At 42.8% G+C, this 26,875-nt stretch overlaps 1 protein-coding gene across 1 annotated transcript in view; it reads right to left on the bottom strand.

Annotated features, from left to right (window-relative positions):
• Positions 1-26,875, bottom strand: part of LOC115331446 — a 95,604-nt gene that overhangs the window by 67,234 nt on the left and 1,495 nt on the right. Inside the window, exons 2-6 of the mRNA XM_040218594.1 lie at positions 19,860-20,029; positions 19,683-19,772; positions 12,267-12,390; positions 11,039-11,095; positions 8,507-8,616 (exon numbers count right to left, since the gene is read on the bottom strand). Of these exons, the coding sequence (XP_040074528.1) occupies positions 8,507-8,616; positions 11,039-11,095; positions 12,267-12,390; positions 19,683-19,772; positions 19,860-20,029 (551 nt within the window). The remainder of the gene's footprint in view (positions 1-8,506; positions 8,617-11,038; positions 11,096-12,266; positions 12,391-19,682; positions 19,773-19,859; positions 20,030-26,875) is intronic.

A 26,875-nucleotide genomic window follows, 5' to 3' on the forward strand; every position in this document is an offset into this window, starting at 1 on the left:
CACAACACTAAAAAGTCTATAATATAGACTTTTTAGTGTTGTGTCGTTTACCCGCAGTCTCGGGGTTTTTTCAACCAGGGAAACAATATTTGGAAATGTTACCAATTGGTCACATCAGGAATGTAACAAACTCTTTATATCTTAACACTCAAAGTTATTTTCAATTGCATTTTCAGTTGTAATCTGCGTGGACTCTACTTCGCAAATCGTCTAGTCGAAGGCTTCAACCAGGTGTGTCAACAATTTTTCAGTCGATGCATATTATCAAATTCTATCTACTTGGTGTGAAACGTAATAAAACAATACTTGTGCTTGTCGAGGCACAGATGGACGTCACACTTCTGGGATACAACTACCGGGCTTCGCTTGCATATTGTCACGAATGACAATTGATGAGGCGATGATAACTGAATAAACTAAACGTTTAAGGGGCGAACTTGTGCCCAAAACACAAAGGGAAGAGAAAAAAAACAGCAGAGCGTCGCGGGCGTCGATGTCGGCGAAACCGCAGGATCGAGCGCTGGGGCGAGACTGACTCGACAAGGTCGCGGGTGGCCTCTTATCTAGAGTGAGTTACTATCTCAAACATTCGGCAAAGACGGCTCGAGCGTCGCGCTCGGGGCGAGAATGAACACGCACTTTTTAGAACAACAAAAGCAGGAATACATGATAGAAGTTATGTCCGGAGCAAGAATAAACGAGAACTTTCTAGAAGTCCATGACCCTGCGCGCGGCACCTTGCATCTTGCAGGAACCTCTTATTTTGGACACCAGTGGCCAATGTCCCAATTCATCCTTCCGGACTGCCTCGTAGTACTTCTTCGAGCGGAGAGAAATTCGGTGCAGTGCGATAAGGGAATCCAGCAAGTCAACGCCGCCCACACATTTGTTGTACTCCATCACAATGGAAGGGCATTCCACGTCAACTTCTTTCTTTGTCTTCTTGTCTCATCACTGCAGTGTTGAAACAGGCTCTGCTGATCCAAATGATGACACCAACACGACAGGCCGGTTATCGTGTTACTTCATGACTCGAAATTTCGCTCATCAACCTCACATTCTTTCCATAAATGAACCTCTGCCACGTCCCTTCATGTCTTTGTCCGTTGGAAGTGGGCAGCCTTGCAGTCAGTTTGGACACACTGTGCCCAGGCAATAAATATCTATTTTTTCTTGCTCTCCAATGAGCTGCAGTGAGGTAAACCAGTTGTCAAAATAAAGCAGGTGATGTTTCCCTGCTGGTATGACGTCTGATAAGCGGATTACGATGTTTGAGCTCGCACCAGGATTCGGATGACCTTCTGCCTTTTCAATCTTCCTGGTATACGCTTTAAAATTATGAACGATACCCTCTACATTGCTTAGGACAAAAAACGTGTAGCCCCATTTGTGTGGCTTGCTTGGCAGGCATTGTTTCAAGCTTGAAATACCTTTAAAGGGAACTATCTGTTCGTCCAGCGAAAGCATGTGGTCCATGGGCATCCTGGCGAAACTCTCCTCCAGAAGGTCGATGACGGGCCTCACCTTGAAGAGCTTGTCTTCTGAAAAACACACTGAGTGGTCGTTAAAACGTAAGCTGGACTTGATCTGCTCCCAGCGATCTCTGCTCATGACACTAGATACCTGTGGCACATTCACCGATGCTGACCAATAAGGTCGCGAGTGGGGTAGTACAAGGATGGACATGTAGTACATGCACGTTCCGAGAAACTGCTCTAGCTCTGGCGTTTTGGCCCAACAAATCTCCAACGTACAAATTGAAGACCCTTTCTGCATAGCAATCTCGGAATATGTTATATCCTTCCTTCAAGATCAAGGGCACCTCATCGTTTCTGGTTTTTTTATTAATGTGGAGGACATGTATTACTTTATCCCGCACGCAAGCCTCATGCATGTTCTCCAATCCACCATCGAGGAAAAAAGGCTCACCAAATTCCAAAACTCCGCAGGAATCAGCTTAGGTACCTTCTTGGAAATCTTATTATGCTACCTGTCAGCGATGGTGGTGGCCCCACAAGATCACCAGTAAGTACAAAAAAGTGGCGTTTGCATTGGCTCTCAAGTGGCCCCACATCTATGCGAAGCGTTCCTTGCGAAATGTGGAAAAGCCACACTGACAGCCATACAAGATGCACGCATAGGGTTTATTTTTAGGTATGTAGCCGATTTTGTTATTTTGTGTACCACAGAAGTCAACGCAGAAGCCGATGGATGCCTTAAACACCACCTTGACACAATCCGAATAAAGATGCATTGTCCTCACCTTCACCCATGATACTCTAGTGAATAAATCAATTCGATTTCTTGATTTGGCGCTGGAATGCCAAGCAGGACATGACTGTTAGGAATACAAAACAAGATTGGGAAAAGGGTTTCTTCCCTATGATACCGAACATTAAAAAAAATGTTAAGCAAGGAGTGGCTATCGCAACCCTCTCCGCAATCCTAAAGAATACCTGCCTATTTCAACTTCAACAAAGCTTTAATACAAAAATTTCCCGATTTCACAATGCCGGGTATCCGAAAACCTTGTTGTGTGAAAAAATATGCCGCAATGTCAATAGAAACAATGTCCACAGTAAAGAACCAGCAAGGAAAACCAAGAAGCCTTTTACAGACGTATATTCATGGGGTCACCCACAAATAGAAAAAGTTAGCTAATCGACTAAACGTTCAAGCTGTGTGCTCGGCACGAAATAAGGTTTATTTCTTATGCCGCAGAATTAATCAGGCACAAATGGACAAGAAACATATATGTGACACTAGGCCCAGATCAAAATACCTGCGGTGCCAAAAAGGACTTTATAACATAATGTCGACATCTGGACGCTGCAATATTGGACAACCCGGGAGGTACATAAATGACTGTGCACGTGAACATGTGGCCAACCTGAAAAACCTCGCGGGATCAGGACATCTCGCTGCCCATTGTCGAACTTGCAAATGCAAAGCAAAGCGTGAGCAAGCCCGCATCAAAAGACACCATAAAAACCAGCTTGCATGGGAGATGTTGAATGCCTTGACTTCAGAAAACGGAGAAGGAAGCTCTGTGAGCTCCGCCTCAATTACCCTGCAACCTCAAGAAAAGCTCTTTCTGCAGGGCGCCCTCCCTGCTCAGTATAAATAAAAAAGGGGCAACACAATTCAGGATAAAAAAAAAAGAAAAAAAAACAGAAGCAAATGGATACGCATAATAACTACTAGAAGAGAAGGAAGATTTTTTCAAATAGTTGGTGGTCCAGCGATCGGTTGTCTTTTTTTTTCTCCTTCCTTCATTGTTCAGCCATAAGAAATAAAGTAAACGATATTTATACATGTTTTCGATGCGAGTTACTTTATATTAAGGAAATAAAGTTTCTGAAGAGTAATTATACGGCACGTTTGCAATATAACGCAAAATATTTTTTTAAGCAAACTAAATGTATGTACGTTTATTTTAGTAGTGGTTGCCAAACCAAATAACAGTAGTTTAAGTAGGAGTTAATTAAGGCTGAATTTATCTTCAGTTTAATATCAGTTGGTGAGAAATCGCTGCACCTGGCGATCACACAAAATACCTGGGACAACGTTTTTAAATAAATAATTGATGCGAAAGTTCCACGACATATTCTAAAAAAAAAATATGCATCTAGTATTTCATTAAAACTTGGGTTTGGGCTAGTTGGTCCATTACTGAATAAAAGGTTAAAAAGTGCAAACAAACGAGGACAATAAAGAAACACGGACGACAGGACAGGCGCTTTTTAACCTTTTATTCAATAGTATTTCATGTTGAGGAACAAATCCGATTTCCGTCGTTCCGAGTTTTAGGGGAAAAGATATAGTTTTTAACTTATTTACTGGTCTAAATAAAATTGTTTTAGACCCTTGAATGAGTTTATTTTTAATCAATTTTCTTCTGACCGAACAAAAACTTTGTTTAAAACTATATTTGCCACCCTAATAACGATATCAGCATCGTCACCAGTAATAAATAAACTGGTATTGTCCGCATAAATTATAAACTGAGTTTGATCATCAATATTACCAATGACATTTATCGAAACATTAAATAATAATGGTCCAAGGATGCTTCCCTGGGGACCTTTCACCCTTCGAAAACGAAGATTCTTGACCATCAATATTTACACACTGTTGGCGATAATACAAACACGATTTTAACAGCATAAATGGTGTGCCGCGAACACCATTATTATTCAGTATTGCAAGCAAGGTTTCGATACTAAGCCAGGGATAAGCTTTACTAAAATCAATAAAAGCAACAAGTGTTAATAGCTTCCTTTCAATATTTCTTCATATAATTTCTTTTTGAGTAATAAAGCTGATTCTGTAGATTTGCCTCTTTGGAAACAACACTGAAAATTTGTTAGTACAAATTATTTACAAAAAAAAACTCTTTAGACACGTTTCAAAATAAGTTTTTAGAATTCCTTTGAGCAAATAGGAAGAACAGATACAAGTCTATAATTGTTAACATGTTTTTCCACCTCCTTTAAGGATATCTGATACTTTAGCTCGCCTCATAATTTCGGAAAATTTACCATGTAATAAGGATAAGTTAAATATATTTACTAAGCACGGTGCAATAATGTCTATAACAAACTTAATGTTGAATAAAAATGTTGAATACCTCTTACTCGTCTGTAGGTTCTAAAAAGACACTGTTGTTTCTATGACGAACAAAGCATAAAGCGCTGTCACTTGGAGGCCTAGCTATGGTACTTTCAAGATACCCATTAAAATGTCCTGCAAGTCGGGCTCCAGACACAAGTTGGGTGTTTATGCTTAGTTTACCTGTGTTTCAGGACACCCTCTCTTGATTAACGGCTTCATTAATTTGTTTCTCAATAATATCTGGGCGTAATCGATTGGCCTCAAGAAATGTCTGATTGTAATATAATGATTTTGCTCTCTTTATCTCGGCAGATAATTCATTACGAAATTTCTTAAAGGGACCATGAAATGATTTTAAAATCGAGTTTCATCCACCGCACGTCGTAAAAGGTGTGAAAAGAAACACAAAAACACAAAAATAGGGAGCCAAAAAAAATTATTTGCTATAGAACTTTTGAAAGAAAACTGGACTCTTTTGCGCCTTCCTTCCTTCGCCTGTTCACTACGATGCATCCGCGGAAATGGAGCACGTCAGCCAAATCCACGTCGCCTATTGGGTAAGAGCCTACCTCACCAGCACCGCGATCGTAAACAATAAATAGCCGGCGAATGTTTCCTAAAAGTTTTGTTAAATAATATTCAGATCCACATTTTGTAGCATAATTAGAGATGTGTGGCGAAAATTGCCAAATTTGATAATGCTGAGAGCCAAGCGCCATCTATCGTGTGGTAAACGAAGCAACTACTGCGCGTGCGCAGTAGGGCAGGGCTGGCAGGGCCGACAGCTACTTGGGTGGCGGCGACCGACGAACGTTTATTTTCTTTGTTTTCCTTCCTCTCAAAACTCTGACTGACTGAACGTTTATTTTTCTACGTGTTCTTCCCGCGCGTGCCTACTTCAAGCAGCAAGAAAACAGTACTTAAAACAGACCACGACGAACAAGAACGCTGGATCCACCGACTCCGACGAAGCGAGCTGCTCAGAATATAGGCCTAGCAGGCATTCCGACCGGCGCTGCGTTGCTTCGTCGCAAGACCGTCTGCCTACGACCGGCTGGCGTGCTAAATGGAATATGCCCGCGCGACCCTTGTGGACCCTTCCCGTATTATAGTTTGATCGCTGACCTCAGTTCTAGATTAAGAGGTGAGGTTAATCTCTTCCCCTTGTTTTCCGAGCCAGTGTTGACGAACACTCGTCGAAAAGAAACTCTCGTCGATTCTATCTTCTTGTTTTGTGTGATATAGAGCTGAAATGAACGCCGTATGGATTACCTTGGTAACACGGTATGTACACTTCGTTATTGGTATGCCATTTTTATTCTGACAGACTGCACGTCACTGTCGAGCTATAACAGTTCGTGGGAGGTATACGTACAACCCCGGTCCAACCTTTCTTTGCCGAGTGTCGCGTCAGTATCGAGTTGCAATCGTAAAAGAACGGTCCCGAAGCGCTTACAAGCAGCGCGAATACAGCACTTCCATCAAGCGCGCGCGTCCGCTCCGAGTATAAACAGGTATTTACGTGGCTCTTGCTGACACTCGTAGTTCAAACGTATCTTTTTTAACGTCGGCTCGCTCCTGCATCTCCGAGGCCGCGAAAAACGCCATCTACGTCGCTTTGCTAACGACTGACACGGGCCGGCCCTTCTGCCAACAATGACAGGGTGGTTGACTTCTGGAGTCTTCACCGGAAGACTCGCTGCACTTCCCAACAGGCATACCGGCGTATGGGACTAGTCCCATGCTGTCGCTGTAGCGCAACATATCTCATTGAATTTCGCTCAGCTGCGATGCGGCGATGAGAGGCGCCGATTCAGGAAATACGTCGGTGACATCAGCGCAGTAAAACCTTCCGGCGCACCCCAACTCGTTGCCGCTAACACTCCCATTCTCCTACTGCCGAGAGAACTTCCGGTTCCGGAAACGGCCTACGTCACGGCTTGTTTTCCGGTCAGTTGGAGAGAATGAAAAAGTCGATATTTCAATAATTTTTTGTGTAGAAGTTAATAAACCGAGACGAAAACGGATGCCTGTTCGGCATTCAGTGAACATTGACGGTTTAATGTAAAAGTTATCTGGAAAAAGTGAAAAGGTCATTTCATGGTCCCTTTAAGAATGGGAGGTTTATTTTAATTCCTTGTCGTCAAAAAAACCCTGTATAAACGATCCATTTTCTGCATCATTTTAACATCCATTGGGGTAACTCAACTTTTTCAGATTTTTTAAGCTCAAATTGTTACTTTAGCGAAATACAAGTCGGAAAATGTTTTAAATGATTTAATTAATTCGTTATATGCATCACTTAAATAAAAGTGAAAATAAGTACCCCCCATTGTAATTTGCAACAGCGTTTTTAAACACAATAAGGGTAGCCCTGGAAATATTTTGTACAGTATTTAATGTTTCGTAGGCCTGGTCTTTTTGGTTGTGGATTTAAAAGACTGAAATATGGGATTGTGATCGCTGATATCATGGCTGATAGTCCCAGCATTTTGAACCTCGGTGTTCATATTCGTGATTAAAATTTTGATCGCATTTGATGTACAGGGTGATTCAAGGACAGGCCAGGCTCTTTAAATCGACCGCGAAATTCGGTTTCTTAACTTACCGCGCTACGACTTTGTGCAGCGTTGCCCACAGATGGTGCATTTTTGTTGTAAAATTTGCAAAGAGCGAACTTACCCGAGGAAAAAGTAAAGAAAGAAAAGGCTCAGCTGCTATGGAAACGCAGCGAAGACACCGGTCCTCATACAACACGGCGCCGTTTCGCACGGGAGACAAGAGATGGCGCAAGCGGTCGCGACGCCAACCGCTGCCAACGAACGACCATACGACGCCGTGAGCCGGCGTCTTTAGCAGATAAGGAACTGCAGTTCCTTGTTGTTCTCACGCCTGTTTTTGTTTCTGCGACTGTCGCCGCCTGCGGAGCGCGCGCCGCTTTTGAGTTGAAAAGATTGTCTGCTAAAGACGCCGGCTCTCGGCGCCGTATGCTCGTTCGTTGGCGGCGTTCGTTGCGCCATCTCTTGTCTCCCGTGCGAAACGGCGCCTTGTTGTTGAAAGCGCAGTGTCGTCGCTGCGTTTCCATAGGAGCTAAGCCTTTTTCCTTCTTTACTTTTTCCTCGGGTAAGTTCGCTCTTTGCAAAATTTACAAAAACAAATCCACCATCTGTGGGCAACGCTGCACAAAGTCGTAGCGCGATAAGTTAAGAAACCGAATTTTGCGGTCGATTTAAAGAGTCTGGGATCTCCTTGAATCACCCTGTAGATAAGGTAACCATTGTGGGGGAAGTGATGATGTTTTCAAGACAGCACAATTTAGTGTTGCTGTCAATGATAAACTTTGAAATGAGTATTGAAGTATGTCTATGTTAAAGTCACCTGCTAGAATTAAATTATACTTGTTTACAGACACATATTCTAAAAAACAATTTAAGGAAAGCAATGAAAATTTCAAAGTTTGTTGGTGGTGGGCGGTATAAAACATATATATCGCTATTTACATGTTTTAAGCTCAGTATCTCATAATCGCAAGTAATCTTTGACTTTGTCCTTGTTGTTTTCGGCGCTTTTATACCTTTTAATAGTGTTAAGCTGAATGATTACTGTACAGGTAAAAGTAGAGAAGTAAGCACACCATAATTAAGTGTTAGAAATACGGTATCCAACATGATTTTCCATTGCTTATGAAGTTATGAAGAAGCACGTAAGGTCAGTATTAAAGTGAACTTATTGCATGATTAGATTCGAACGTATGCTGGAAAGTTTATCCTCAAGTTCTGAATTTTTACACTCTTGGCATAAATAATTGGCCGCAAACCAAACATTGCAACATTCGCCGTTCACAATCCGCCGTACGTAGCGCTGGTAAAGAGTGCATGGCAGAAGTACTTACAGCAGCCAGAAGTACGCCAGCGTAAAGTGCCGCTTTCATGGTTTTTTTAAGATTCTTGTAACGGTCGGTGTCCATCACCATCAGTATTTCAGGCCTCAGTACAGTAGGAACTGGGGCGGATTGGAAATAATTGATTTTATTATATTTTTAAAAATGCGAGGCGATTGACTGAGGAACAGTGCCGGTTAAAGGGATTGTCCGGTCAAATTTTGTATTTGGAAAACAATTGAATATCATTGTTATTGCCTCGAGACGCATCATACGTGCAATATCTTAATTTTATATGCCCCTCTGCATGAGCAATTGAATTTATACTGCTCCAATCGCACTCTAGCGTAAACGCTGCTTTCGGTGGCAACATTGGACCTCTGACGTCACACAACACAATGCGAGCATTTCTGTCTAGTCGTTTACCTGGTTTACCTGCGAGTGAATGCCTCAGCGTGCTTCGTTTTTGTTGTTGTGCTCGGCTTGTTTCGTGATTGGGTGAGGTTTTCGTCGCGCGGTTGGGTGCCACAACCACCGGGCAGCACATACGAGCCAAGACGTGACGTTTCACACTTTTCCGCGAGATGTGCAGTGACGAGCAAAATGGATCGTCGCCGTGCGTACGGACTGGGTTCCCTTCAAGATCGAGATCCCGCTTACGCAGTAATCGTCTCACAGAAGAGATCTACGAGCTGAGCTCTATGCGGACAGAAGGCTCGTAAGCTGAGGTGTGATGCTCTGCCAACGATATTCAACTACCTCCACCCACTCCTTGCCCAAATCGGATCAGTCAATTTGATTAGGCAGCGAAACCGAAACCAACAGCTAAACCACCTGGAAACGATGCCAGAAGTTGTATTTAGCACGCGTGCAGCCCAATTATCAAAGAAAAAACTGTGAGTGCGCAGGCGAGCTGGTGGATGTTGATCATGATGTAGAAACCCCGAGACAGTGGTAAAAGCAGGGAAACTTGGTCGAAGAAGAAAGACAGGGTAACAGAACGTCGAGACGTTCTCTTACCCTGTCTTTCTTCTTCGACCAAGTTTCCCTCGTTCTCTTACCCTGTCTTTCTTCTTCGACGAAGTTTCCCTGCTTTTATCACTGTCTCGGGTTTTCTACATCATGATCAACCGCCAAATTATGTTTGACTCGCATGTGAAAATAGAGTGTGGCTACGATTCAGATTCATGCGGTTCAGAGAAGCTCGTTTTAGCGAACGCCGTTTTACCGACCCCGGTTTATCGAATGACTTTATAGAGAACCCAGTTTAGAGAAAATGGCGATGAGCCTCCTTTTAGCGAATTCGGCCGCCGCGAAGCGGCGTATACGGGTAAATCAGGCGAGTTAACATTTTTGTAAAAAGCCGCCGCACACTGCGGGAGCGCAGCGGGGGGCATGGCTTAACACGCGCACCAATGATACACGCGAGAACTACGAAAGCCTTTTTTTTTTTTTTAAAGCGTCCCCTTTGCGATCAACGGCGTTTCTCTAAACTGAGGCTATGCTTTCTTTATACCGTGCTTCGATAAAACGTGCCCATTCTCTAAAGCGCGCTTCGATGAAATGGCATTTGATCAACCGTAGTAAACCCACTACGATTCACCAAGCTCGTCCAATTCAAGTGTCGACATGCATTTGAACGATTCGCCGTTTGCCTTCGACCCGCGGGCATGGCCTCCGAGGGAACAGCCCGCAGCCTCATCACCAATCCAGTGGATCCGCCGAAATGTGTACCCAGACACCGCTTCGTGTACCCAGTTGCCGCTTCAGAGGCGAAATCTGCATCCTTTAGTTTGCAAGCGCTCCTGGTTCGATCGGTGGCCGTCGCAGTTGTGTTTGTGCGAAACGGCATACGTTTGCTCAAAGCTTATGGCTGTTTTCGAGTAATATCCTGCTAAAAGGTGTGACTTTTTTTGCACACGCTTGGGAACTGCATTAAAAAAGCCGTATTTCAGTAGAGTACAGCCTAGAAACCTATATAATGCGAAATAAAATACAAGCCATCCGTCGACCAACGCTTGTTATCCCGACCATCCGACAAACCTTTGCGTTTTGTGACGTCACGCAGCAGCTACGGATATCAGCCACTGACACTGGCGTAACTCGGGGTGGAGTTTCGTACGTACGCTCATGAAAGGTTTAACGGGAGATCATTTATCAAAATAAAAATGACAAGTGCTGATTGTTGGGCAAGTTGGTATGGTGCGTTAGAAAACATGATTGCGCTTTGAAGACAGGGACATAGGAAGAACAGACACCACAGAGCGCTAGCGCTTTGTGGTGTCTGTTCTCATCAACAGAACAGAGAACAGACATCACAGAACAGACATCAGATCACAGAGAACAGACATCCCAGGTGTCTGTTCTTCCTATGTCCCTGTCGTCAAAGTGCATTCATGTTTTTTTTTGTTTTTTTTTTAAATGACGTTTGTTTACATGAAGGCTCCCTTGACGTAACGAGCGCAAAAACTTAAGTACTTCCGGATTCGACCGGACAATCCCTTTAAGTAAGGCGTCAAGTATTAGAGGCCACATGCACTTTACCTTGTACACTCCTTTCCTTGATGAATTGAGCTGGCTGAAGTGGTGGAACTGCAAAATCTGCGCAGTGTTTATCAATAATGATTTATGACATCAGACACTATATGGATTACATTTCTCAAAAATGTCCTTTCTATATGCATGGTCTAAATCCATTTTTTCCCATGTTGATCCCAAAACAGACGATGAGATAGTGCATATATGCGTGAATGTATATCTTGAAAACTAAATTACAAACCGAACCCAACAATCTTATGCTTTGAGAATAATTAGTCATAAAAACGTACATACAAGAAAACAGATTCTTTGGTTCATCGGATTAAGTACGGTTCACCTATCTGCATAGTTTCGTTTATTTCATCCTCTTAGAACACGTACGATGACGAAAAGTGCCCGTGATGTATAATAATAAGAAAAAAAAACGTGGCTCCTGATTATCGCAGATGACGATGATGGCGTGTTTCTTAAGCTCATAAACGAAAGGAATAATATATACGTGACGAGACATACAATGGGAGGATTTCTGGAGCACAACGAGCAAGTACCATGTGCCATCGCACCGGTAGCCTTGCTCCTGCTGCACAACTGGTAACTTTAGCGCACTATTACGCTTTTCACGCGCGCAAAGTGTTTTTAAAATACTGATTTAGTCGTTTTTTATTGCGGTCAGCAAGATTCTGATTGGAACCATATAATTATTTGCACTAATTAAAAAGTTAATTAACAACTGTCAAATAATTAGAAGACTGCTTGTTACGATTAGCCATCTATATTATGTTTCCTGGCCATATGCGGAGCGTAAGTTCGTCTCATTATTTTTCAAGTTGTCGTTGTGACGTCAGAACACCGAGCTTTGATTGGCTTTAATTGAAGGGTAGGGAGAAGACCTCAAACCAAGGTGCCTCTGCCCACCATTCTTCAATCAGAGCCAATTAGAGCTCCGCATTCTTACGTCACCACAACCACCTGCAACAAAAGCAGACAAACGTGCGCTCCACATAACTCTCCAGCACAAACCATATAAATGTAGGGTTGATGGCTTTTCAAAACAAATATGTTAATCTTAAAAAAAAAATAAGAAACACCCGGTGTAAAACTGCAATACCTCAGGAGAAACAGGTAAAAAGGTCATATTTTCAAATTCTTTTTTTTTTTGCACCTATAATTGTGAACACATAAAACAAATTCGGACATATCCGGTAACATCAAATATTTTGAAGGATTTACTCACAATCGCCACGTGTGTTTGCAAAGTGCTCGTCAACACCGAAAATTTCGTGTGCAATGAGTCCGGCACTAGATTGGCCCATAATATTAACTGGTTTTATTCGTAGTGATTCGCCTATAATTCCATGCTGTGAAGAGGGGAGAGGCAGTAATTTGTGAAACTAGTAGTAACATAACATTAGTAAGCAGTGTTTCTATACTGAGCCTTTTGGTTATTTTGGGCCTTGTGATGAAGTAATCCACATAAACTCGAATCCCTAAAAAAGCCCTCTCCTGTTTTGACGCAAATAATTAATGGTAGTTATGTATAAGTTGCTACATTGTAAACTATCGATACGCCATGCACCTATGTATCATCTAGCATGCATTTATGATTTTTTGCGTGCATTACTCACAGTGACATATTCTCGCTATGTCTATCAGTGAGTTGTCTTCTATCAGAACGTGTTCTTTGTCAAGAATAAGTATATGACTGCCTTGTTGTAATGACTAAAATCAGAATTACTGCGCAGGCGAGCTGGTGAACGGTCATAATGAAAAAAAAAACACAAAAAAACCTTGAGACTAGGGGAAAAAGATGGGACAAGACAACTCTTTCTCAAAACTCGGCTGCAAAAGTTTATTTTCACGGGTTGGCGTTGGTTGAATAATTGTAATCTATAAAAAAGAAATGCGCTAAAAAAAGACTTTTCAGCTGAGTTTTGAGACGGTGTTGTCGAGTTTTAGGGCCTAGTCAGGAAATATTTCTCTGTGATTGTCTGAATGCATTGTTTAATCTTTTTCATTAAAATTTTGAAGCCACAATATTCGCTCGGGGCGTTTCAGTTCTTCGAACAAGAAAGCACATTCACCATAAGGGGAGCTCGACATCCCGGATGTCCGTAGTTTGTACTGGCTGAAAACGTGAAGCTAAACTTTTTTAGCGTGCGAAGGCACCACTAAATAATTTGCACCCTCGTCCCCTACGGTCACGTTTTTCTTCCTCCTAAGTTGTGACGTATATTGTAGAAAGCTTACAAAATTTAGCAATTACAATAATTGAACATGTGTTAGCATCCTGCTGAGCACGAGAGCCCAGAGAGAGACGAGGACGACGATGAGCACCCCCGAAACGTGCAACGATACGAACGTTAAAAGCCCTGTACATATAAAATACTTTCTACCTTTTGACAACTGCGTATTTGACGACTAACAAATCAGAAGTGGGATGAGCACGTTTGCGACCTGCACACGGTGAGAAGCTTTATTCTACGATTCTCAAAGCGGTAGAAACAGTTTCACATCGGACCAGCTCGTTCTAGAGATGACTGACAGCACCGGGCACGATCTACGAAGGAAGGAGCGCTTGCGAAGCCGTCCGCAGGGTACAAGCCAAGGTTCCTGCGAAAGAACAGGCGATGAAGAAATCACGAGCGTGGCTGTCGTAGACAACACTCGATCCCTTTAGCAACATGACGAAGCGAATCCTGTAGCTGGGACTGCTGGTATCGACGACACCGACGGAGTCGCTGATGCGTTGGAGAAGCATCAGGTAACGGAAGTTCGTGCAACAAATGAAGACTTCGCTACACTGCTGCAAACGGCTATCCAGAGTTCCGTGCGGGAGGCGATGAGCGGCATGGCTACGCTTCTTCGTGCCGGCCAACAGCCACTTCAAGACGCGCGACCACCTGCGGACTCTGGAAAGCTTGTACCTGTCTTTAATCTTGTGGCATTTCCATCGCAGACAGTAGAACAATGGATTAGAAAAGTTGACGAACTTTCCACAATCTACGCGTGGAGTGATCGACAGACGTCGTGCTTTGCCATCACGAAACTGGAAGGGGTTGCAAAGACATGGTATGATGGACTTTCGAGCGTACAGCGATCATGGCAAGAGTGGAAAGATGAATTGAAAAGATCGTTTCCAGATGTGAAAAGCTGTCAGCGTCGCCATCAGGAGATGGTGGCTCGAAAACGACGAAAGGGTAAGAACATCGAATTGTACTTTCATGAAAAGGTTAGCCTCGCCCGTCTCTGTCAACTCCCTGAATATCAAATTGTTGAGTACGTCATCACTGGTCTTGATGACGAGGCGATGGTGCGAAGTTTAAGCGTTGGAACTTTCTCTACGCCAGAGTCATTGCTTGAGTGCCTTAAGCGTATAGACGACCGACTCGCCGTGGTCAAGGCAACACCCACCCGAAACGAACGGCAGCCTCCATCAGGTGGATCGCATGACCAAGTCGAAACGCGGAACGAAATCGGCGCCCGGGCAGCAGGCCCGTCAGGTGATAATAACGGACGAAGGCCTCTATATAACCACAACGGAGAGTCATTATGCTTTAACTGCAACGATTACGGACATTTTGCAATTCACTGTCCTGAACGGCAAAAGCGGAAACGATGCGAAAAATGCCAGCGTGTTGGTCATGTGGTTGCCAACTGCAGATTTAATATCAAGGAAACTTTTCCGAAGACACATTGCCTGGAAAGTAAAGAAACAGTTGGCGCGCGAAATGAGAAATACCTTCAAGAGGCACTGATCGACGGGAAGCCAGTCAAGGCATACTTGGACGTTGGTAGTCAATGCATTACGCTTCGTCAGGCGGACGCCGACTACCTCGGTATTGCTTATACGAAGCCTACAGATATGTGCAAAATTGGAGGCTACGGTTCTGCTCACGTGATTCCTTGCGGAATCACCCATGCGCATCTCACCGTCGACCAGGCCAGTGCAGAAGTGCCCATCTACATCGTTCCATCTGATGTCCAGGCAATTCCACTGCTTGTTGGCCAACCGTTTACGGATCAGCCCCACATTACCGTTGTAAGACGTAAAAACGTTCGACGAATTTTCGAAGAGAACGAGAGTGCTGATGATGAGGACGACCGGCTTAGTGGCATTAACGTCCCAAACCTTCCAGCCCGTCGTGCCACGTTATGGGCAAACGAGTCAACGGTCATACCCCCCGGGTACATTGGCATTGTCACTTTATCAGCGGGAGGCGAAAAAGACGGCGACGTTTACGTCGATGCCCAACTTCGCATGCAAGAGGGTAAGGAGCATTGCTTGCCCTTCTGCATTATCCATGTAGACGAAGATGGGACTTCGTTCTTGCCAGTCCTAAATGTTTCGGATTCCGCTATTCATGTTACGCAAGGAAAAGTGACTGCACTTGGTACCACGAGGAACCCGAAACATCTTGCGACCACATTGTATCTTTGAAATGTCTAATACCTTTAGGCCAGAAGATGTGCGCACGGGAACCGCATTACCATCTGATGAATTTAAACGACTTCTCAAGTTGATCAACGAGCATCGTGATTGTTTTGCGGATAATGTCTTTGAGTTGGGAACCACAAACAAGGCCGAAATGAAAATTGATATCGCAGAAGATGCAAAACCGGTGTCTTTTCGACCGTATCGTCTACCGTACAATCAGCGACTGAGAGTAAACAAAGCTATCGAAGAGCTGAAAGAGGCGGGTATTGTTTGCGATTCCTCGTCCGAGTACGCCAGTCCGTTGCTTGTTGTGAAGAAAAAGACAGGCGAGGAACGTTTGTGCGTTGATTACAGAGCACTCAACAGGGTCACTAAGAAGGACAAATACCCGCTTCCCTCGATCGAAGACCAGTTGGACCGACTACATGACAAGCGCTATTTTACGACTCTTGACTTGACGTCAGGGTATTATCAAATTCCGATGTACAAAGAATCACAAGCGAAGATGGCGTTTGTAACTCCCGATGGACACTACGAGTTTATAAAAATGCCGTTCGGACTGACCAACGCCCCAGCGGTGTTTCAAAAAATGATGAACGTGGTATTGGGATCCTTGCGTTACGGAGTGGCTCTAGAGTACATGGATGATATTCTCATCCCGTCGCGGGACTTCAAAGAAGGTCTTGATAATTTGCGAAAAGTGTTCCAAGTTCTTCGAGAAGCGAGACTGACACTTCGCTTGAGCAAATGCGTGTTCAGGGCGGAAACAATAAACTACCTGGGATTCGAAATCGGAACCACAGGACTCAGGTCAGGTGTATGTAAAATAAAGGCAGTGACTGACTTCGCAACACCGAGAAACGTCCACGAAGTAAGGCAGTTTATTGGCCTTGCAAGCTATTTTAGGCGTTTCCTGAAGAACTTCGCAGCGCTAGCCGAACCTCTGACAAGGCTTTTGAAGAGCAATACTTCTTGGCGATGGACCGAGGAGGAAGATTCCGCATTTTCTTTCCTGAAAGTGTGTTTGCAGGAGAGACCAATTCTGGCCCTATACAACCACGAAGCCCCAACGGAAGTGCACACCGATGAAAGCAAAAATGGTTTGGGGGGCATGTTGCTGCAGCGCCAGTTAGACGGACAATTTCATCCCGTAATTTATGTGAGCCGTCAGACGTCCAAGGCGGAACAAATGTACCAATCCTACGAGCTTGAGGCCCTCGCAGTCGTTTGGACTCTTGAGCGGCTTAAGGTTTACCTCTCCGGTGTCGACTTCACTGTAGTCACGGACTGCAACGCACTGCGAGGCACGTTGAGTAAGCGCGATATGTTGCCGCGGATTGCTCGCTGGTGGTTGCGATTACAAGAGTTCATGTTTAGTGTTGATCATCAATCCGGTACCTCTATGACCCACGTGGACGCTCTGAGCCGGTCTAGTAGTGGTCAACCTGAAGACGTCACTATTTGTGATGGTCTACACGTGCTGCCAGCTACAGTGATTGATTTTGACGACTGGCTGATAGCAGTGCAACGTCAGGACCCTGAGGTCAACAAGGTACGGGACATATTACGAAAGCCGGCAAAGTCGAAGGAAGACCAACGTCTTCACGAACAGTACGAGCTACGGAGCGACGTTGTTTTCAGAAAAAACGAAACACAGAAGGTGTCGTGGGTAGTACCGCAGAATATGCGTTGGCAGGTAGTTCGGCGCTGCCACGACGATCTCGGTCACCTGGGATTAGAAAAAACGTTGAAGAAGATGCAGGAAAAGTATTCGTTTCCTAGAATGAAACGATATGTTCGCAGGTACATCGCATCGCGTCTAGAATGTATTCATCACAAGACTCCGACAGGCAGAAAGCCAGGAATGTTGCATTCCATTGAGAAAGTTGGCCTGCCTTTTTACACAATCCATATTGATCATCTGGGACCATTTCCACGAAGCAGACATGGGAACACTTATTTGATCGTGGCTGTGGATGCATTTACCAAGTTTGTACTGCTGAGACCCGCAAGAAACACTAGCGCACAACCAACTGTTTCGTTCTTGAAGAACATCGTTGGCCTTTTCGGCCCTCCAGCAAGGGTTATTACAGACAGAGGTGGAGCTTACACAAGCAATGCTTTCCGGAGGTGTTGCCGTGCATTAGACATTGCTCATGTGCTGAACTCTACTGCAAACCCGCGAGCGAATGGACAAGTGGAGCGGTACAATAGAGTTGTTACTACATCAATTGCCACCTTGACCACCGACGTTGAAGGCAGGGAATGGGACGAGTTGTTGGAACAAGTTCAGTGAAGTCTCAACATTACTTTCCAGAAGGCCACTCGTACGACGCCCTTCCGGCTGCTGTTCGCTTACGGGTCTAGACATTTTAAGGGAGATTTCCTCGAAGATGCACTACGGGACAAAACCAACGTAACTGAAACTGAGATGGCGACAAGACGACAGGCGGCCATACACACCATTCGTGCAGATCAGGAAAAGCAGCAACGTCGCTACAATAAGAAGAGGTGCAGCGCTTCGACCTTATAGCCCGGAGATATCGTCGTGGTGGAGAGAGAATCACTTCCAATAGGACATTCAAGGAAGCTTTTAAAAAAGTTTCAAGGTCCCTACGTAGAAACGGAGAAGCTTCCAAATGACACATACCGTGTAGAAGACATTCCGGGCCGATCACTTACTCAGCGTTTCTACACGTCTACGGCCCCGATTGACAAGATGATGCATTACTATGCCTTCGACTTAGACAACGAACCCGATCATGACGACTGCGAAGACGAAGAAGACAATTGAGGCAATTTTTCACAGGATGGCCGAGTGTTAGCATCCTGCTGAGCACGAGAGCTCAGAGAGAGACGAGGACGACGATGAGCACCCGCGAAACGTGCAACGATACGAACGTTAAAAGCTCTGTACATATAAAATGCTTTCTACCTTTTGACAACTGCGTATTTGACGACTAACAAATGCGCTATGCCCCACATCTTAAAATATTTAAAGTCTGAAATGGTGGTCGCGTGCTCTTCGCCCGTTTCATGCCAATTGCAGTCGACAGCCTTACAGCTGTCGACTGCTGAAACAGTTGCACTGCGAGCGACAAACAAATCAGTGGTGGCTCGGACAATAAGGCACATATTTTCGCACGAGATTATTTTTACAATTTTAAAGGAAGTGTTATTGAATGCGGTTTGTGCAGGTGGGTTATGCGTCCAGGCGGACATTATGTGGGTGGCTAATCTTTGCGATAAGTAGGCTAATTAATTCAGATTCGTTAATTAACTTTTTAATTGCTGAAGATAATCATATGATTTAAATTAGAAACTTGCTGAGCATCATCGAAAACCCCTAAATCAACTATTTTTAGCAGGATATAACGCCGGGGCAGCATTTTCCGGCGTTCTGTAATGACGCTCCATTTGGACGCGTTTCTAGATTTCGGTTTCTTATCAGAGCGCATTTTTGCGCCCGCAATCCTGCTCCCAGGTGGTCGCGCCGCGAAGCCACCTCCTCGCCTCCCTCGTAGAATGTAGGGGAGTGCGGCGTACGTGTGTTGCGCGTCTCAGCCACTGGGGAGCAGGACCGCGCGCGCGGTGATGCGCTCCGATAAGAAACCGAAATCTAGAAACGCGTCCAAATGGACCGCTTTTACAGTACGCCCGAAAATGCTTCCCCGGCGTTTTATCCTTCCAGAAACAGATGATTTAGTGGTTTTCGATGATGCTCTACAAGTTTGTAATTGAAACTACATGTCTATTTCCACTAATTAAAAAGTTAATTAACGAATTTTAGTTAATTCGCCGATTTATCGCAAAGATTAGCCACCCACATAATGTCCGCCTGGTCGTAAAACCCGCCTGAATAAACCGCATTAATGTAGCTTTCACGGATATTTTTAAACAAATGTGTAAGAATAAAAAAACACCCTGTATATACTTGCAAAAGAAAAGGGAACACCACATTTCTTTTATTGCTTAGGTTCGCAAGGATCATATACTAGAAGCTTTTTTTCTATATCTATGTATTTAGGTACACTTACCGTTTTACTTTCATTAACTATTCTATAAAAGTAAGTAGCAATTTTCTAGAATAAGTTTCTGCATTTTCGGTGCTTTCTGCATTTCGTCTTAGAGGGTGGTAACGCTCCGTTTAAGTCCATGTCGCTACGTTTCACGAATGCACTTTGAAAATATCCTAAGGAAATATTTCGTCATTACCACGCGCAGTCCATTATCTCTTTCAACAGATACGGCCGCCCTTTGATCCGTGTCATGATATACCATTTTGTTAAGCTCCGTTCCATTCATCTGAAACGAGGAAGAAAACATAATTCCACTATTTGTTCTTCCGACTTTAGATTTTATGCTGCAAGATAAAAAAAAAAAAACACTCACATACTGTTTCACCGGGTTTCCGTCTTCGTCATACCGCAACAAAAGCGTCTCCGGAAAAATATCGGCTGGTTCCAGTGATAGAGTAATGTCTTCATTGATAAACAGCGTTAGCTGATTGCCGTAATTTCGAGCCTCTATTACACGTGGGTACACAAGCCTTCTCCCGAGTCCTAAAAGGGAAAAAAAAAAACATTTATGGGACAATAAGCCCTTTGCCAAGCACATTCAAGCAACGTTCTTGATACGAGCTGAGCTGAATTCACGTCGAACACTGATGCAGCTTTTGCTTCCGAAACATGCTCAGCGTATGTGCCCAAGCAATGATTTGTTCGGATAATTTTATCAGTCGCAACTAGATGACATGATCATCTGAAAAGGACCTTCATTTGTTCTGCTGTAGGCTGGCCGCCGATAAAAAATAGGTATGAAGTACATCTGGAAGGCTTACTTGAGGAGTTACTTTAACTAATCTTTAGTTCTTACACCTTCTTGTGCATCATTGACATTCATATGCGGCACCGCTTAGTACCATGCACTAAATTAGACTTCTAAGCACAAGCTATTTTTATAAGAGCTGCCCACCGGTTAGTGCGACAGCCGTTTTTTCACTTTTATGTGACTGAAACTCATTCAAAGGCGAATAATCATTCAACAACTTCGCAAGCCGTAATTTCAGAACAACGGGATATTCAAGCATGAAATTATTTTTTAACGGAACCATGAACCCCAGAATTTTATCATCCCGTCGTCCGTTCGTTCGTGCCATTTCCGATAATTTTCACGAGGAATCGAAGTCACGTGACCCATACGTAAATTCAGTTTCACCCCTAAATTTTGATAGTTGTCTTGAAATAAACAATTCAGTTTCCGCGCTAACTTTCTCGGAAACGTGTACGTCACGTGAGACACCCGTTCCTTCTGCCCAACCCTCCACCTCACTTCCCCCTCTCCTTCTCTCCCCATTTCCCCCTCTAGAGTGTCCCACCATCTGACTCCCTCCCCTCATTTGCCCTCCCTCCCCACCTTCTGCCAATACTTACCCCCTCCCTCTCTTTCCACCCCTCACCATTCTCCTACAATTCCCTCTCTTCCTTCCCACTTTTCCTCCCCCTCCTTGCTCATGTGACACACGAAACCCGATTCACAAAGCTAAAATGTGGAATATATTCGCGTTTCCAGCGACCTATAGGGGGCGCCACCACCAAACACGGCGGCTGAGTCCAGGTCGCGTCGGCTCGGCCGGGCCGCCTGAACGAATGACGCATTCAATTTAACAGATTTTCTTTTGTTTAACGCCTAATTTTATAGGTATTTTAACTGAGGCGGTTAAGTGTAGCCGGTGCACATAAACTTATAGAGCATAGTTTTGTTTTACCGGTGTCTTTTGTCCTTTCATGTCAAACTTTCGTTTTGGAGATTTCGCTCAAAACCGAAACTATGGGCTCTGGAGAGACGGTAATAGACGCTAATCAGTTTTGATCATCTAAGGAAAGCAGCGGTGAGTACAGAATTGTTCCACCGAGAGTAATTTTCAGCTAACTCGCATGCCTCGACCATGCGACTTATCTGTCCGCGAAATCGAGCTTATGTGAGTGTCCGCGTTTTCCAGTCGTCTGCTCGGTCAACAACACAGGCTGCAGGAAAATTACGAATATTAAGCAAGCGCTTCTTGAGCCAAGGAGCATGTTAACCCGCGGGCGCCCCACTAAGTAGCTTATACTCGTATTTGAATTCGGGTTTTAGTAGCAATCGAGGAGTCATTTTGATGAGCGGGTTATGTTTTATATTACGTACCATGTCCCACTATAGCGATATTAGTATATTCTTCAGGTTGAAATATAAGCTTAGTTGACTAGTTATTAAATGAACTGCTGAATAAAAGTATATTTGACAGACAGAGAGCTACTACTTAAATTTAGCCAAATGGTTCTAGCCGGTAGCACGTAGACGATTGCGAACAAACTGAAGAGAGTCTTCATCGGAGATTCACGCAGAACTTCTCTGCATTGAACTTGAGTTCGAATCGTGAACGGAATAAGAAGTATTTCTTTTGTGGCCAGTCAACCTGAGCAATGTGGACGTACATTGCTGCTAGCTTCGACGGGGGTATAATATAAATATTGGAGGCGCGATAGATCATAACACCGTGACAGCTTCTTACCTTGGGACAGGCGACCCCCACCTTCTGAAAGCAGATAATTTCTCTCATTAATCATATGCAGCGAGCAGGTTTTCCTGAATCAAGTAATTACGAAATTAGCCAAACTCCTTCAGTGTGGTCTAGAGGCTTTTTCGACGAAAAGCAGCCAAGATGAAGGGCCAACGCACACACTGACGTGGGTGGCTCAATCTTGAAGCTAATCAAACTCAACCAAACTCAAGAAAAGCAGCTATCTGACCTTCCCATTCACTTGACTGCAACATTAGGGTTCCCTCCAGTGAAACACCTCGTCTGCCGTCCTCAGTCCACCGCTCTACACCCTTATAAAGAAACCACTTATCAGTTACCAAGTAGTGGTCACTTGGAATGTGATTCGAAGCAGACAAAAAATGAAAACAATTTTCCGCGATTCCTCCCCATCCAAGAAATCGAAAGCACGCGACCATGAGTTGTGGAGTGAACGGGCTTTTAAACATGTGATGGAAGGAAACGATCTACTGAGGCTTCACCACACTAATAAACACTCAGGCAAACTTAAGAAATTTTCGGACCTTCGTCCAATTACATTGTTCGCCACCGCGCCGACAACACGTGTCCGCGAAAGCCACCGGAGACGCGGACGGGCGCGGAGCGACCTGGTCCGGCTGGTTCTCGGTTTTGCAGCTTGGTGGCGTCCGTTTTGCTGGAGTCGCTAATATGTCCCCTCGTCCTACAAAGAGTTAAATTTGGCGGGGAAATATACGTCACGTGACACACCGATTTTCCCCTTCCCCATCCTTCTCCTGTCTACCCCTTTTCTTTCTTTCACCATCCTCCCCCGTCCCTCTTTAGGTGTCCACACATGCGTCTTTTCCCCTCGCTCCCCTTTCCCTCCTTCCCCACTTTTTTAATTATTTACGTCCCCCTCCCCCTTTCTGCCCATTTATCCCTCATTCTCCTGCAATACCCTCTCCTCCCCACCCTTCTTGGTCATGTGTCACACCAACCCAGTTCGCCATTGATTTTCGTGTAGAAATATACCTCGCCTGACACACATATTCCCACTCCACCATCTATCTTCCCCCTCCCTTTCTCTCCCCATTCCTCCCTTTTCCTAAACTGTCCTCCCCATCTGCAGTCTTTTCTTCAGTTTCCCTCTTTCTCAATCTAGCTCCACTTACCTATCCCTCTTTGCGCCTCTCTCTCCCATTTTCCTACGATACCATGCCTCCCTCTCTCTTTGTCATGTGACGCACCAAATTAGTTTACTCACTCAATTTAAGGGAGTAGAATAGAAAATGAGATTTCTGGACTATCCCCCATTCCCCAACTTTGACCGCTTCAAAGCACAATACTTTTAAGACATCTGGCCGTTATAAAAAATATAAGAGAATATTATTATAGTGCAATTAAATGCAAAGGTGCAAGCGAGCTGGACAAAAATAACGAAAATAATCCCTGGAGAAGGGGAACAAGAGAGACAAAGGACAAACACAAATCTGCAAACACAGCTAGGTGACTGGTGCGCGACCGATAAAATGTCCCCTTCCTCAGGGATTAGCTTCCTCATAAGAGAATATATTGTCCATAAGTCGTACCCAATATATATTCTCCCATCAGGTCAGCTAGACGGTAATCTTTGCTTAAAGCTCCCTTTATTCGAAAGTCTTCGGTTGTGTAATTCTGTTCCTACCCGTTTTCAAAAAACACTTTATATTTTCGTAATCTCACAGTATTATCAACTTTGAATTACGGCTTTTTATTACTATTTGGTGGAGAATACAGATTTTTTTCGGACTTCATCATTTTTGCTGCGGCTTCGGTCGGAGTCATTTTAATAGATCGATGACAGGATACAGTATAGTTTTTAACTAGTTTATCTAAATCCCGTGGATCATGAACGTTTCCAATTAATTGTTTAATGTTCTCTTGAATCTTTCCGCAACAAAGACCTTAAGTTATGAATAAGTACTAAAAATTGTAATTCCTTTATCTTGAAACAATCCCAGTACTTTACTACAATAAAACTCTAGCCCTTGATCTATTTCTACCTTTTTTGGGTATTCTATTTGACTAAAATATTTCAATGAAAGGCTGTGTTGTTTGTTCACCTGTTTTGTTTTTTAATGGTATTGCCCATGCATATTTAGATAATATATCTATAAGAGTTGGAATATATTTATAATCTTTGACTTCAGCAAGATCAGCTTGCCATTCATATTCGATTATTTGAATGACCACTCTGCGTTTCTCAAATTTGTTTCGAATTGGTTGGATCTTGTATATACATCTTGTTTATGAGCTAAATTTTTCCCGATCATAATAAACATTTTAAGGACTTTTATTTATGAATATATTTATAGCCGTTCACTTTTTGTTTTTTTATATGATTCTCCCTAGCAAGATATTTGGTTGCCTTTATAAAATCATTATCACTATCCCTAACCTGAATCTCAAAATTTTCAAGTTTCTAAGTTCAGAAATTCTTTTTAAAACTGGTAAGAAATTAATTATGATTGTCTTCTTTCGTGTACATTCAGAGTTTCATGAATTTATCAACGAGTAAGATACTTAACGTCAAACCAGCTAAGGGAAGGTAAACACATGGACTTAATCTACTTGCTGAACAATCTAAGTGAAAGCTAGGAATCCACTTGAATGCTGATAATAATGATATCTTTTGAATATGTATACCTTCTACTCAAGTCATTCTTCCATTTATATGCAAGATAAAAAAGACATAATCATTTGTTTACATTTATTTACTGAATTTGATGAAAATTCTTGTATAATACCGCATTGCGTTTTACCGCCTAGACGATTTAGAATATAGTTAATACAATAAAGACCACATACAAATAAGTTAATACTTTGGATCTGTGATGAAATATAGAGTATGTCTTCATTTGTTTTTCACAGATACTTCAATATTTCTTTAGCAGGGGGTACGACAAACCTATAAATAATTCAATATACTTTGGAAAATTAAAATAACTAACCCAATCAATTCCAGGGGATGAAAAGTTATCATTATATGTCACACCAAGCTTGTTTTTTTCTTAAAGCTACATATTTTTTTAAACACTACTGAAGCCCAGTTTCTGCTATAATATAAAAATAATATCTGTAGAACTTAGCGGTGACTTCATTAGTTTTTTTAGCCAATAATGGTAACATCCTGGCCAGAAATTTTCTCAGCAGTTATCGCAGCTCCCGCCGTATTGACTTCATATAAGGCACTTTTTACAAGTGGCAGGGCTCTGGCTGTTAGGCTGCCAAGGCCAAAAGATTGGCAAAAAAAAAAAACACCTTCTTGAGTGTTTGATTTTCTAACTTGGTTTTACAGAACTTTATGTCCGCAGGCTTACCATTTTTTAGTTTGTGAATTTGAGTGGACCCAAGAAACAGTGTAGAATTTGTTGGATTATTCCTCGGGTCAATTCGAATTTTATATTCTACATTCGAAATTGAAGGCTTATGCTTCTTTTCTTGACCTTTTGATATGTGTACTGGGTATAGGATATACATTTATTTAAAAACATATTCTAATTCAGCAAACACCATTTTACCATCAGATAAAGTTACATAAATTATTCTATCACATTTGTACATCATATACATTTTTTATCTTGTAGCCAGGGTACTTCGAAGTTTAACATGTACCTGAATGAGAGAGGTATGAACATTTTCAAATACATTCGTAGGCATATTTGTAACATCGAATCAGAATATTAGATACAGACTTGCATATGTTCGTTTTGTTACAACAGTCCCGGATCCGCGTCTACAGGTGTAAATCCGGCTTCCAAAAGTGCATTATAGGCATAGTCAATAGAGAAATTGGCCAGTTTGAAATCACAATGAATTGGTGAAAATCGATGGGTGTTTGCTTTTACATTTATAGTTTCCAGGTTTGAATTATCAAACAGATATGATATCCAGTTGAAGAATTGATTCTAGAAATGTTTTAGAAAATAATATAAATACATTTCGGGTTATCTAATATTCCTTGACAATTTATGGTGTGTTCTGTATTATAAAAGTCTATTGTTCTAGAGGTTTTGGACCTTTCCCAAATATTGGTACCAATCTCATTTCTTTTTAATCGCTCGGTTTTGCAGGATCGAGTTTCCAAATTTGGTGCTATCTTTGAAATCTTCCGCAATAGCCTGCCAAAGAGAACTTCGCAATTTCCGTTACTTAACATGTCTGTGTGATTATTTTTAGTTAGAGTTAGCTTAAATGTCATTCCTTGAAAAACTTTATCCATTCTGAAAAAAAAAGTATTAGATCTCCGATTTTACCAGAATGAATCTTCTACCACCTTTGATTTTTTGGTGATTTTATATCTCTTCGGTTTACTTTAACACCAGTGACAGCCTTCAGGGCACCTACGATGACTTTATATTTGTTTTGTTCGTATGTTTTAGACGTTTTTGAATACCAAATCTAGGACGTGGCTGTAGACTTCGACAAAACACATAAGTAGGCGATAAATTTCGCGATCGTTGAACTGATTCCAAGAAAAAAGTAGATGTTTGATTTCTTTTTTATTAACAGTTAGTCTAAGTTCTAAAAATGCATTCGCTCCAGTATTATTAGCAAATGTAACAATATCAGCATCAGTGAGATTCGTATCATTACTTTTAACAATCTTTAGTCTGCATTAAAATACACTCGGAAAACCTAAGTGTTGGTGTTTGAACACATAAGCTCTCCTTCGTTTCGAGATTTTATTAGTGTCGTTGGAATTTCTAACAATTTCAAAATCATGATGTTTATCAGTCGGAATATGCGTTTCTGTTTCTCGTAAGTTCGAGTAGTCCATTTATAAAATAAAAAAAAAAATTAATGCAAGAATGTTCTTTTGCATTCC

Source organism: Ixodes scapularis, unplaced genomic scaffold (genome assembly GCF_016920785.2).
Source record: "Ixodes scapularis isolate PalLabHiFi unplaced genomic scaffold, ASM1692078v2 PGA_scaffold4__175_contigs__length_147842914, whole genome shotgun sequence".
Classification (NCBI taxonomy): domain Eukaryota; kingdom Metazoa; phylum Arthropoda; class Arachnida; order Ixodida; family Ixodidae; genus Ixodes; species Ixodes scapularis.